Raw genomic sequence first — 13,110 nt, forward strand, 5'->3', positions numbered from 1 at the left:
AGATTGTTTTGTAGAATTGTACGAATATAATAACTTTTCTGTCTTACTGGGATCTCAAATTGAAAAGCATAGGAAGACTGGTCATGTGCCACCAATAACTTTTGATGATTAAAGTGAGCGTCAGAGTAATTCAAGGAGCCTAAATAGGCATGGATATCAGGCCTACTAAATTGTAGTGGCTATTTCTCCAAGTTTTGATGGGCTCGTATTGATTCTAGTATCTAAAATATGGTCAAGATATATTGCAGTGATAAGAAGCTTCTCTCTTAATTTTATGACTCTGGCAGCCTCTTTAAATACACTTAGTGTTGAATATGTCCTGTCTTTTTTTCTTTCTTCTTTTTTTTTTTTTTTTTACATCAGCTCATGATGTATTAATAATTTGTGCGGCAGTGGCTAAACAGGCTAGTCTGGCTGGATATTTCTGACTAATTTCTATTAATGTTACAGAAAAGTACTTGGAAAAAATAGCAAGTTGATAATAATACACCTTTTTACCATAAAACCCAGAGATCTCAGTATTTAAACTTCTATGTATTTTATATTTTCAGCGGCTGATGAAGAAGCATTTGAAGATAATTCTGAAGAATATATAAGAAGGGATTTGGAAGGATCTGGTAATCCACAGATTTATACTAAGAATACTTGGTCTTTAAATATAGCTCTAAAGAGCTGAAGCAATTTACTGAGCTTTTATAACTTATTTTTTAAATTGGGAAGGTTCCCTCCCGCCCAAGAGATTTTCACCCACACTTTGATCAAGTTTACTGTCATGATATGCCCATCACAGCGTCTTTTTGTTTTGAACGTTTTTAAAGGGTTTTTTCCTTAGTTGGATTGGTATGTCTCCTGCACACATTCTCATTTCAGCAAATATAGCCTGTAAGTCAATGCTGAATAGTGGCCATACTTGTGTATTTAGTTCCTGTGTGTAGAGTTTTAAATAACATGGAGAGACTGTGCCTGTATTTAGTAGTCTGTCATGCTGAAACTGAAATTCTGACCGATGTTGCATACAAACCTGTGATCAAGCCAGCTGGAAGGCAGCCAGCCCTTGTACACTGGCACCATGTTCAAACCAATACAGCAACTGTCCTGAAAACATAGTGCTGCGCTAACAGAGCTACTTGATTTTCTGATTGTAGCTCTCTGGTTTTCAGCCAGGTCAGAGCACAAATGAACCACATCTACATCTGTACGACAATTCTGTATTTGCTGTTCTGTGCCACTGACAGTTTACTGACTGACACTCTTAGATTAATGACACTACATAATAGACTTAAGAAATCACTGTAGCTTGCAGTGGAGGACAAAAATCGGAGGAAAATGTTTTTGAACTTTTTTCAAGCAAATGTTTTGTCATTCTTATCCAGGATTGGCTGCATTTTAGGTATTTGAAGCTTTTATTTGTTAGCTATTTCTGCTTTTAAGAGAATTGAGGCAAGAAGTATTTGTGTTCTTCAGAGATTACTTTGGAAGTGTACTCTATTACATTTAAATTGACTTGCTTTATTTTCTTTCTGGCGCTTCTGTTAGTATATTGTGTTAAGGGCCAGCTGACTTTTTTTTTTCCTTTCTTGAAACAAGGAATTTTTACAGATTTTTTTTTTCTTTTACAAAAATGTACTGATTCAGTGTGGTGGGCCAGCGGCTAAGCACCACACAGCAACTTGCTCTCTTCCCACCCTGCTGCAATGGGATGAGGAATGAATAGGAAGAGTAGAAGTGAGAAGACTTGTGGACAGAGATAAAGACAGTTTAAGTGAAAGAAAGAGGAAGAAAAGAGAAGGTGGAAGAAAAAAAAAAAAAGTAGTCAATGACTCACCACCTCCCACAGTAGACTGATGCCCAGCCTGTCCCTGAGCAATGGCTACCTCCCCAAAAACCCTCTTCCCTCAGTTTTTATTGCCAAGCATGACATTATACGGTGTGGAATATCCCTTGGTTCAGTTTGGATCAGCTATCCAGGTTGTCTTCCCTCCGAGCTTCTTGCCCACCCCCAGCCTACTTGCTGGGAAGGAAAAAGAGAAAGCCTTGACACCGTGCAAGCACTTTTCAGCAACAGCCAAAACACTGGGTCCTCTCAACAGTTTTAGTTTCCAGTACAAAACACAGCACCATATGGGCTGCTATGAAGAAAATTAACTCCTTCCAACCAGATTTGGGTGCATAATTGTTAACACAGTAAAAAGCCTCCCCCTGCACGCTTACTGAAACCTTCAGAGGGCTGTGAAACTTGTTAATACATGTGCAGTGTTGGTGGAGGTTCTTTCCTCTTTGTTGTACAACCAGTCCCTATTATAACAGTAAGTTAAAGACTTAAATGTGTTCTTATGCATCAGTGTGGAGGATTGCAAGAATTAAAGTGTGGCTGTAACTTAAGAAGTTGTATATTAATATATTATTATGTTTATTAATATGAAAAGCTGTATACTTTCTCATATCCAAAGCATCTTTGGTTCTCATGCAGACATCGACACCAGGCGCAGAGCAGCTTGTGACCTAGTCAGAGGCTTGTGCAAATTTTTTGAAGGACCTGTGACAGGGATTTTTTCTGGATATGTTAATTCTATGCTGCAAGAATATGCAAAGAATCCATCTGTTAACTGGAAGCACAAAGACGCAGCTATTTACCTTGTTACGTCTTTGGCATCCAAAGCTCAAACACAGAAGGTACTTTTACATTCTATTCATTTTAATCCATATGCATTCAAATATAGTGTATATGAGGACTGCAATTCACGTTACGGTGCTTCAGAATGGGAGTAACTGTATTTGTAGTAGTTTAATGTTGGTGAGATTAGAAGTTGTCCATTACATAATCCTACCACAGTTGGTAATTTGGAGGTATCTGATCTTCAGGTAGATTGGGCAAAGTTAACAACCATTTATGACCAGTTGGCAGGTCTGGTTAGCATGTGTGAAGCAGCCATATGAAGAAACAGAATTAGCTTGGGTCTAGAACCTCTGAGCTTTTAAATGGTACTGAGCTGAGTCTGTAAGCCATGGAAGGCCAAATTTAGCTTTACAGAAGATTATCAGAAGTGTTAAGCAGACTAGAAGGAATCTAAGTGACTCTTACAGTTCTTGTCATTATATTTCCCATTGTTTCCTGTTAGTTGTTCATGATTTGGAAATGGCCTGCGAATGCTAATGATGGCTGGAAATGGATCTCTACTTGTTTGGGAGAAAGCAACTAATAGGCTGGATACATTGAAAAGCCACACCTGAGCTAAACTGTATTTGGAAACTGTAGCATTGTATCAAACATACTACAGAACAGACTTTAATATACTAATCAATATTTTAAATGTTATTACAGTTCAAATCTTAGTGGCTTTACAAGACAGATTTGAGGCAAACATATTAAAACATGTTGTACAGCATCTTTATGCAATTTTGCTGAAGGTTCTCAGTCTTTTTCTGAATCTCTAGCTGTATACTACTGCACAGCAATTGCTAATAAGTGATGCGTAATGTGAACCAGTGTCTTCTAGCAATTAGAAAACTGCTAAGTTGTACATCTTTCTTTTTCTGTGCTAAATAGTGGCAAATATGGGATAACGTCACTTAGGATGCTTGATTGATAAATATCCATCTGAAAATCCTGTTTTAAGAATTAGTTGCATTTTTCATAAGAGAGCAGCAAAATAATGATTACTTAGTTTTCTAATTCAGAATTGGAGTTTGAGTCCTAAACCCTTCCTTTTAAAAAGGCCTATCACAAAAAAAGGTATCAAGTTAGTAAGATGCAGATACCTTCTATCTAAAATGCTGTTTGATTACTACTGTATTACATGCTATTATTCCTCAGCTCAGAGCTGGTAACTTTGAACCTCAGTTGTGCTACAGCTGAAACCTAGACTCTAAAAACATTAAGAAAAGAAATTGGATGGCTCTCTGCTAAAGATGCAGTTTCAACAATCTCATCCTGTGCATGTATGCTTTAGATTCTTTTAATTAAAAGCACATAAAAATGAGTAAGAAAAATAGCTGAATGTCAACCAATAAAACCAGAGTTGGTTTGGTTTTTGTTTTTCTAGCATGGAATAACACAAGCCAATGAACTTGTTAATCTGACAGAATTCTTTGTGAATCACATTCAACCTGACTTAAAGTCCGCTAGTGGTAAGTTAATGTTAATTTTGATATGGCATTTGTTGTGATATGTCTATAACCTTGACTGTGGCCATTGTTTAAGGCTCAAGCACTCATATATCAGCATAATCTCTGAGACAGAAGACTCTTAACACCTGGCACAACGGAAGTAATTCAAATTTGTTTGGCCGGCAATGAATGAGCTTTTAAACAAAGGTGGATTACCACATGCTATCTGCAAGATCGGAGCACGTATACACATGGTTGCTATCAGCTACATGCTTAAACTTGTTGAATCAAAGTAATTTGATTTCTGTATTTGAGACCTTATGGCAAACTTCTGTGCTGTAGAAAACCCTGAGAAGTTAAAATGCCGAAGGCTAGGTTGTAGCCTGTGTCAGCCCATATTGATGAGATTACGGATGTCTAGATTTAAGCCACAATTTATTTTGTGCTTCAGCAATTACCTCATGATATTTGGAAGGTAGTGGGTTGTCTGGGAATATGTAATTGGAGGTGGTTAAAATTGGAGCCAGAAGGGGAAATTTCATGTGAAAGAGTTGGACTGTACACTTAATGGTACTGGGGTGTGATTTGTACCTAAAACTGATACTCTAACAGTGCCTGTACAGAAATGCAGAAACTAAGCAACATAGAAAAACATCGTGTGTGTTATTTTGGAGGGGAAAAATCATGACTTAATGTCACCCCTATATATAGTATATGTTCAGTAATCACACTTATATGAAAAGTATCAACAAAATTTGCATATTTTTCTATTACAGTGAATGAATTCCCTGTGCTAAAAGCAGATGGTATCAAATATATCATGATTTTTAGAAACCAAGTAAGTTTTTCTTTTATGGTAAAAATGTATTGTAGTTTGTTACTTTATACTTGCCAAGCCTAATTTATCTTACTTGGCCATATGTTAACTCAAGAGGTGTTTGATAGTCATATATAACACTTCGAAACTAAAAATTCAGCATGAAAGTAAATGATATTGCTATAAATATCCAATTAACATATAGTCTATATGCTATCCGTATGCACTGAACATCTTAGTATGCTTAGTTCTGCGACACTCAGACTTTTTCAAGTGAATGTTAGTCTAAATACACTTGATTGCTCATATTGTTGCCGTCATCGTTAGGGGAGTAGAGCAACTTTGTCCTTTACCTTTTCCGATTTGTGAGATGCAGTAAGAAAATACATTGAGTATTATTTCTAAATTTTTAGATTACCTTTATTCATCTTTTATGAAATATCTATGATTTTTTTTTTAAAGCTTGATATTTTTTTAATTGCCTGTTAAGACAAAGTAAAATGGAAAAAGAAATATACTTTAGGAATATATGCACTTACTGACAATGAAACGTAACACTGATGTTCGGGGGAAGTATACAGGCGATGACAGAAATAGCTACCTCTTGGTTGTCAAGGTGTGATTTAGCAACTGGTGGAGCCTTCTAAGATTTCTTCCTCTGCCAAGCTTTCAGATGGTAGCTGATGAGCTCAGAGTGGTTGTGCTCTAGTGTTGAACCATCTGTATTTTTATGTAACATATGTATAATTTGTTGTTATGTTTTTGTAGGTACCGAAAGAACAACTGTTGATATCTATTCCTCTCTTAATCAATCATCTTCAAGCGGAAAGTATTGTGGTCCATACTTATGCAGCCCACGCTCTTGAAAGACTGTTTACCATGAGGGGGACAAATAATACTACCCTGTAAGTTTTCAAGCAGAGATAAATTCATTGCTGCATAGGTTTTATCCATTAAGGATGAGAAATATCTGTAGAGGATATTTTATTTCTTACTATTACAATATTGTAAAATGCTTGAAGTTTGTGAATATCTGTCATCATTAAAGAGCTGTGTTTTACTTAACAGCATTACAGCTGCAGAAATGGCACCGTTTGTAGAAGTGCTATTAACAAATCTTTTTAAAGCTCTGACACTTCCTGGCTCATCTGAAAATGAATACATCATGAAAGGTATATGCTTTATGAGTTCTACAATATAAAAGTAACTTTGTTAACTTGAGGTAAAGGCTTACAGTTACAGGCTACTGAAATTTTTATTTGAAAAACCTAGTTTATGCAAACCTGCTGAAGAGGTACATGCAGCTCGCAGTTATTTACCAGACTGTATTAAGTCATCTTTGACTGAATTTACGTTACCAAAGAGAAATGCTAAACATAATGGTATTGTGACAAATTATTTCTCAAATGGTAGTCTTTGCAGTCAGAACAGTTACCTGAGCAGTGTCAGTAGGCGATCTGAGTGGGCTCTGGCTAATAGTATGCCAAGATTTGAGACTCGCCCAAGATAAATGACGGCCTTTGCAAAGTTGCTTAATCTTCTGTGCTCCGTCTGTAGAATGGGGATAATGAGGCTTTGCTTTATCCTTTGTCATGATTATAGATTGATTGCCTCTGCAGCAGGTGCTCTTTCTTGGGATCCAATTTAATAATAAAAGGTAAAGGATTTAGGCATATGATGGATGACAGAAGTGTATGTTTGTCTCCAGAAGATAATGCTTTCAATTTATTTGCAGCCATCATGAGGAGTTTTTCTCTGCTCCAGGAATCCATAATTCCATACATCCCTTCTGTGATCACACAGCTTACACAGAAACTGCTGGCTGTCAGTAAGGTAAAGAAACAGGTTATCTGAGCAAAATGTTGGCTTTTCACCTTTTAGAGCAGTCTTTCTAAAGGTTTATGCATACCTTGTTGCTTGTGTTCTGTTAGAGTACTGTAAATTGTTCAGTATTTTCTGACTAAAATAAGTTAAAACAGCCTTCCACTCAAGTACTTTCTTCCTTTTAGGACATGCTTTCAGATCATTCTCCCTTGCTCTCATCTGAAATTTGGAAACAGCATACGAAAACTTTTTGTAATACTAGTTTGTTCTAGTATAAATGCTTGCTTGTGCAGAGGCCACCACTACAATAGCCTGTTTTCTCACAACTCCTTTATTCTTTGTCCATGAAGCTTCTGAGGCTAATGTTAAATTTAGGCACTGAAATGTGGGATTAAATTAAATTACCCTCCTGCTTTTGGTGGGTAAGATTCTCATAGTTTTTTTTGTTCAGGCTGGGCTAATATTCTTGAACGTTGACATTAGGGAATGCTTCAGAATACCTTCATCAACTGTCCAAAAAACTTTTACTATGTATAGTTTAAACTTAGCTGCAGAGTATAAGTAAGTGTTCAATAAAGAATTGACTAGGTACTTAAAGGATTGAAAAATAATTTTTTTCCAGTTTTTGTTTTGTGATACTTTTAACTGCTTGCAGGTTTTGTAGAGCTTCTGAAGAACACTTTCCTTTAAAATATTTATAAAAACCACCCTCCTTTTATACTTCAGAGGTTTTTATGTTTGCTTTTGTCTATGGAATTAATTTCATTAGCATATTATTTAATAAGTCATAAGTATCCTTATTCCCAATTGCTACTTTAGACTTCATTTGAAATAAAAAATGTATTTTGATAAATAAGTGACTTGGCTGCAGGTTTGGGTTGATTTATCTGTTTATAACTTGCTTTTAGAATCCAAGCAAACCTCACTTTAATCACTACATGTTTGAATCAATATGCTTGTCGATAAGGATAACATGCAAAGCAAACCCTGATGCAGTTGGAAGCTTTGAAGAGGCTTTGTTTATGGTGTTCACTGAGATACTACAAAATGATGTGCAAGGTAAATTAAAATCAGTAAGTGCTTGTGCTCTCTCTCTACTATAATTGGTTGCTATGACTTACCTCGTGGCAGTCTTTCTGTAACACAGGAAATTCAAGTGAGAGCTCAGCATGTTGATAGTCCTAGTAAACACTTTTAGGAAGCGTCTGGGTTGTTCCGTAGGGTACATCGACTGTATTAACTTACTTTAAAAACAAACTGTAGTTTTAAAATATCTAACAATCACTACTCCAGAGCCTCTTACGATTATTCTTAATTGTATTGCCTTGTTTTTAGTAGTTTGTTTTCCATGTTCTAAAACATTAACTAATAGAGGAAATAGGCATTGTATACACACAATGCTTGCAAAATAATTAAATTTGGGAAGTGATACATTTCTGCAAGGTTTTATTTGTTGGTATCTTTGTGTTGATATCATAAAATTGTAGGTTCAATCAATAGGTATATGGTTCCTAGGAACTGATAGAGACCATATTTGCTGAATTTCTAAATGTCATCATTTCTTTTCCAGAGTTCATTCCATATGTGTTTCAAGTGATGTCCCTACTTCTAGAAATGCATAAAAATGAAATTCCATCATCCTATATGGCATTGTTTCCTCATCTACTTCAGCCAGTATTATGGGAAAGGACAGGAAACATTCCTCCTTTGGTCCGACTCCTGCAGGCTTATTTAGAGCGGGGTGCCAATACAATAGCAAGTGCTGCTGCTGACAAAATTGTAAGTTGGATTGATTTACTCACAGTGTATGCCTGTAGACATGTTGATTTAAGATTAAAAATTATGAGGAACTTTTTCCTTTAGTGAATAGCTGGATTTGTGTGGAATTTGTGCTTACACTTTAAATTAATGGTGCTTACGTAGAAAGACAAAAAATACTATGAATGCAGGCTTTTTGGATGCTTTTCCATTATGTGGAGATTGTCTTGCTTTTGTCAATTAAGATGAAAATTCCTGCACTTAGTTTTTGCAATAAGGTAAGTTTCCGCAGTTTTCCCCACCTTGTTTGCCTCATGTTGATCACTGGATCAGGAAAACTCACAGAGGTTCTGTTTAGAAGAGTCTTGAGAAGAGTGTGAGGATGAGCCAAAATGTTGGGAGATCTGAGGATTAGTGGGAGATTTATTCTGCATACTTAACTTCTGTTATTTCTGCTGCATGATCTGCTATAGTCAGACTTGATTAGACAATGCCATTGATGAAGCAGACGTGCATGTTCAAATTGGCTTTGGTGTTCATTTGGTCCAGGTTAATCTTAATGTTTAAAGGAACATTGCTTGATCCCAATAGAAATAGGTTTTCCTTGTCCTTAACTGCAGAAACAGAATCCTGGTTTAGGTTATGAAAGCTTTTGCCTTGGTGTATGTCTTAGATGGTAAGGGCCAACTTTGTGGTAGGTCACGTATGAAGAACTATTGTATAGAGTTTTATATTTGCTTTGCTTACAGCCTGGATTGTTAGGTGTGTTCCAGAAGTTGATTGCCTCTAAAGCTAATGACCATCAAGGATTCTATCTTCTAAACAGTATTATAGAGCACATGCCTCCGTAAGTATGAGTTGAAATTACATTCAAAACTAATTTCTGTAGACTATTTGATATGTTTGTATACTTTGTAGTTAATGTTTAACAACTGAAAAATGTCACATTTATCAGTAAAATAGATTTGAATGATTTTATACGTTTTCTGTGAAGTGATGTTAGTAAAAGCCTAGTATGAATTGAATAACTGTTCTTTTAAATTTCCAGTGAATCAGTTGACCAGTACAGGAAACAGATCTTCATTCTACTGTTCCAAAGACTTCAAAATTCCAAAACAACAAAATTTATCAAAAGTAAGTTCCTTCCTATATGAAAAGCTTCAGCGCTGGTGATGCTGACAGTTTAGAACATGCAGCTGTACTGAATCAGTATCCTATTGTGTCCTGTGACTGCGCAGATGAAGGGATACTAGTGACTTTTAACATCTGTGACTTGCTTCAAATTATTTGTGTAATCAAGGGTGGCATATAGGGCAGTTGCCACAGCAGGTGACACTTTATTCATGAACACTGAAGGAATGGAACTAAAATAAGGGAAAAGACTTGTGTATTCCTCACAGTGATTCCACTGTGCGTGGTATCATTAATTATCTGAAAGTGTCTCCATTTAATCTTCAGCTTATACCAGCAAACTTTTGCTCTCACACAACACAGTAATACTGACTGCGCTTCCTTTTGTTACATATAGTTGTGTGTTACTACTCTTAAATATTCTATGCATTTGTGTCATTCTGCCTTAATATGACTTAAGTTATTGCTAAGGTTTTATATTAAACTAGCAAAGTTGTGACAAACTATTGAAATACATAGCCTGGTTATTCCTGCTGTAACAGGAAGATTATTGTCATACTGATGAAATTATTTTAATGATACTACCACTACACAAATTATGCAATGTCTATTACTTAATCCTGTAAAATCTGGTTAATGCCACCTGATAGGAACAAGAATGATAGGATTGCTTATGCTGGTCTTCCAGAAACAAAATGTAAGTGGTGCTTTTAATGCATTGCATCTGTGCTCTGGTACAAAGGGATGCAAAGGGATTCACAACTGATCTGAAAAACTGCATTGCCTGAAGTTTTCAGCTAAAAGCTTTGAAGAGTTCTTTTGGTCCTTGATCTGAAAAATTTGCAAATGGCTTTTCTAATGCTTTGTAAGTGCTATAAGAGGAAAAAGGACTGAATCTTGTCTTAGTTGTCTTACTGCCATGTTTTAGTGTGGTGCGGTACGTGAAAAGATCAGCAGTTTTTAGGCAAACTTCAAGGTAGCAAGTTAATGTACTTCACTAAAACTGAACGTTTATAAAGATTGCCGTTTCTATCCCCTTGAAAAACTTGTTAGAATGTGCTTTGCTGCTGACTCTAAAGCTATTATTTTCACGTTGAGTTTTAATTTGACCTTTTTCTTGTTACAGGTTTCCTAGTCTTCATTAACTTGTACTGCATAAAATATGGGGCGTTAGCTCTGCAGGAAATATTTGACAGCATACAGCCAAAGTTAGTATGATTTTTTTTTTTTAAATTTAACACTGCTGTGTAATTTTTCTCTTTTAAAGTAGGAAATAGTTGTCTCCTTTAGCTAAAACTGCAAACTGCATTTGTTGCTAATTTGACTAGCCAAATGTTTCTTCTGATGTGGTTGATGTATTTGTCTAGCAATTTTTCTGATCTGCTGCCCACAGTTCCTCGTTGATAGTTCAAGATATTAATCTCCTAAGCAGGATATAAAAAGAAAAGAGTGATGGTTTATTCCTTTCCCTTTTTGTGAAAAGTTTGTATGCTCAAATTTCTACTATCACTGCAGCAGGGCAGCATCTTAACAAATTATCTGGTTTTCTCTTTTTCCTAGTTGTTCTGGTTTTGTTTCTGGTTTTCTTTTGCAACAGTAAGGCTGATAAAGCTTTCTAATACTTTTTCTTTTAATATCATAATAGGATGTTTGGAATGGTTTTGGAGAAAATTATAATTCCTGAAATCCAGAAAGTGTCTGGACAAGTTGAAAAGAAAATCTGTGCTGTTGGCATTACAAAAATATTAACAGAATGTCCTCCTATGATGGACACAGAGTACACTAAGCTGTGGTATGTAAAACACTTCTTCAATCCTGTTAGCGAGGCTATTTGATTTTTAAAAAATGTGAGCTATCATAAAAATATAGTCTTCAAATAAACACTGTTGTGATTTCTTCAGGCCTACTATTGTTATGAGGCTGAGTTTCAGGCTTTTCATACCACTTCCTTTTCTCAACAAATAAAACTGTATTTTTAAAGCAGATGCCAGAACTGGTTTGAGATTTTTGTGATGGAGGTAGCACTGATTGGACTAGCTAGGACTGCATTTAAGAAAATACACTACTTTCTTTTAGCTTGTATTCTTTCTGAAAAGCTAGGCCCAGTTTTGACTTATAACTGTTCTACTAGTCAAGATACCTGAGCATACTTATAACCTGACAGAGAGACTGTAAGATCTTAGCTTGATAGTAGAATTTTGGGGAAAGCTATCTGGGAAGATTGTAAGCCAGTCAGGGATGTCAGGTAGCCTCAACTTAATAACTGGATCCCTGAACAAGAACTTTTTTTTTTTTTAATGTACTTAGAGAAAAGGTGTAATTTGGAAAAGAATTAATGGCTTTTCTTAAGTATAATTCATGGCAATCTGACCTGATAAAAAATAAACACATTGTTCATGCTTTTACTACAAGCACCTACATTATGTCTGTAAAATACACAGATCCACAATTCTTCAAGTCCAGCTCAGATTGGGTGCTTACAATTTCAGTAGCTAAGCAAGTACCTGCAAGGGCTAAATTGCAAAGGATTCCAAGTAATTTGAACGTTCTTGTAAAATGCACCCTGTACTAACGTATTTTAAGCACTCCAATTTTATCCTCCCCTCTTTACATGTAGGACTCCTTTGCTGCAGGCCCTCATTGGCCTTTTTGAACTGCCTGAAGATGACACTGTCCCTGATGAAGAACACTTCATTGACATAGAAGATGCTCCAGGATATCAGACTGCATTCTCTCAGCTAGCCTTTGCTGGAAAAAAAGAACACGATCCCGTAGGTCAAATGGTGAACAACCCTAGAATCCATCTGGCACAGTCTCTTCACAAACTGTCTACAGCGTGCCCAGGCAGGGTAGGTGACTTTTATACGTGGCATGCTAATGCTGAGTTCTACAGAGAAGAAATGCTTTTTTGATAATGGGTCTCTTTTGCTAATGTTTGATAATCAGCAACATGAAGTATGTCGTAACCAGAATGCAAGGTATTGCTCTCTCTTGTTCTTGAATGGAATATAGCTTTTTGTAAGGTTTTTTCCCCATAGTAAAAGGCCGTATTTTCACATTAATTGATTTAGCAATAATCTTAAATGCACTGTTTCTTAAATGAAAATTTATCCACATGTAGGTATATAACTAATACCTGTCTCCAATTGTACGTACTCAGGAAATTTCAGGCGACTCATGTTAAATTAAACAAGTTAAGTTTACAGTTAACTATTTTAAGCCATAGTGTCTTTGGTCAAGATTTGGTAAGTAAAGATTGCCTGAGAGGTCTGATGTTTGCTGCATCCAGATACGTGCTTTAATAGCTGAAGGTTTTCTCTACTCTTCTTTCATACTTGATTCAGATAAGTAGTACGTAAAACTGTCAGCATCAGGAATTATAATTCCAGCAACTGCTTTCACAGTGAAAAACTGCTGCTCTCAGGATGTCGTTTGACTTTATACCATATGTTGACACAGTGATTAACAGGATA

The 13,110-nt window shown here is 36.0% G+C and overlaps 1 protein-coding gene across 4 annotated transcripts in view; it reads left to right on the forward strand.

The window, feature by feature from the left end:
- Positions 1–13,110, forward strand: part of CSE1L (chromosome segregation 1 like) — a 29,169-nt gene that overhangs the window by 10,390 nt on the left and 5,669 nt on the right. For all 4 annotated transcript variants that reach the window (XM_054845382.1, XM_054845383.1, XM_054845381.1 and 1 more), the window contains exons 11-24: positions 552–617; positions 2,471–2,673; positions 4,044–4,128; positions 4,884–4,945; positions 5,693–5,829; positions 5,993–6,096; positions 6,660–6,757; positions 7,657–7,807; positions 8,319–8,527; positions 9,256–9,353; positions 9,555–9,640; positions 10,764–10,845; positions 11,283–11,429; positions 12,255–12,486. In XM_054845382.1, the coding sequence (XP_054701357.1) occupies positions 552–617; positions 2,471–2,673; positions 4,044–4,128; positions 4,884–4,945; positions 5,693–5,829; positions 5,993–6,096; positions 6,660–6,757; positions 7,657–7,807; positions 8,319–8,527; positions 9,256–9,353; positions 9,555–9,640; positions 10,764–10,845; positions 11,283–11,429; positions 12,255–12,486 (1,760 nt within the window). The remainder of the gene's footprint in view (positions 1–551; positions 618–2,470; positions 2,674–4,043; positions 4,129–4,883; positions 4,946–5,692; positions 5,830–5,992; positions 6,097–6,659; positions 6,758–7,656; positions 7,808–8,318; positions 8,528–9,255; positions 9,354–9,554; positions 9,641–10,763; positions 10,846–11,282; positions 11,430–12,254; positions 12,487–13,110) is intronic.

Source organism: Grus americana, chromosome 17 (assembly GCF_028858705.1).
Source record: "Grus americana isolate bGruAme1 chromosome 17, bGruAme1.mat, whole genome shotgun sequence".
Classification (NCBI taxonomy): domain Eukaryota; kingdom Metazoa; phylum Chordata; class Aves; order Gruiformes; family Gruidae; genus Grus; species Grus americana.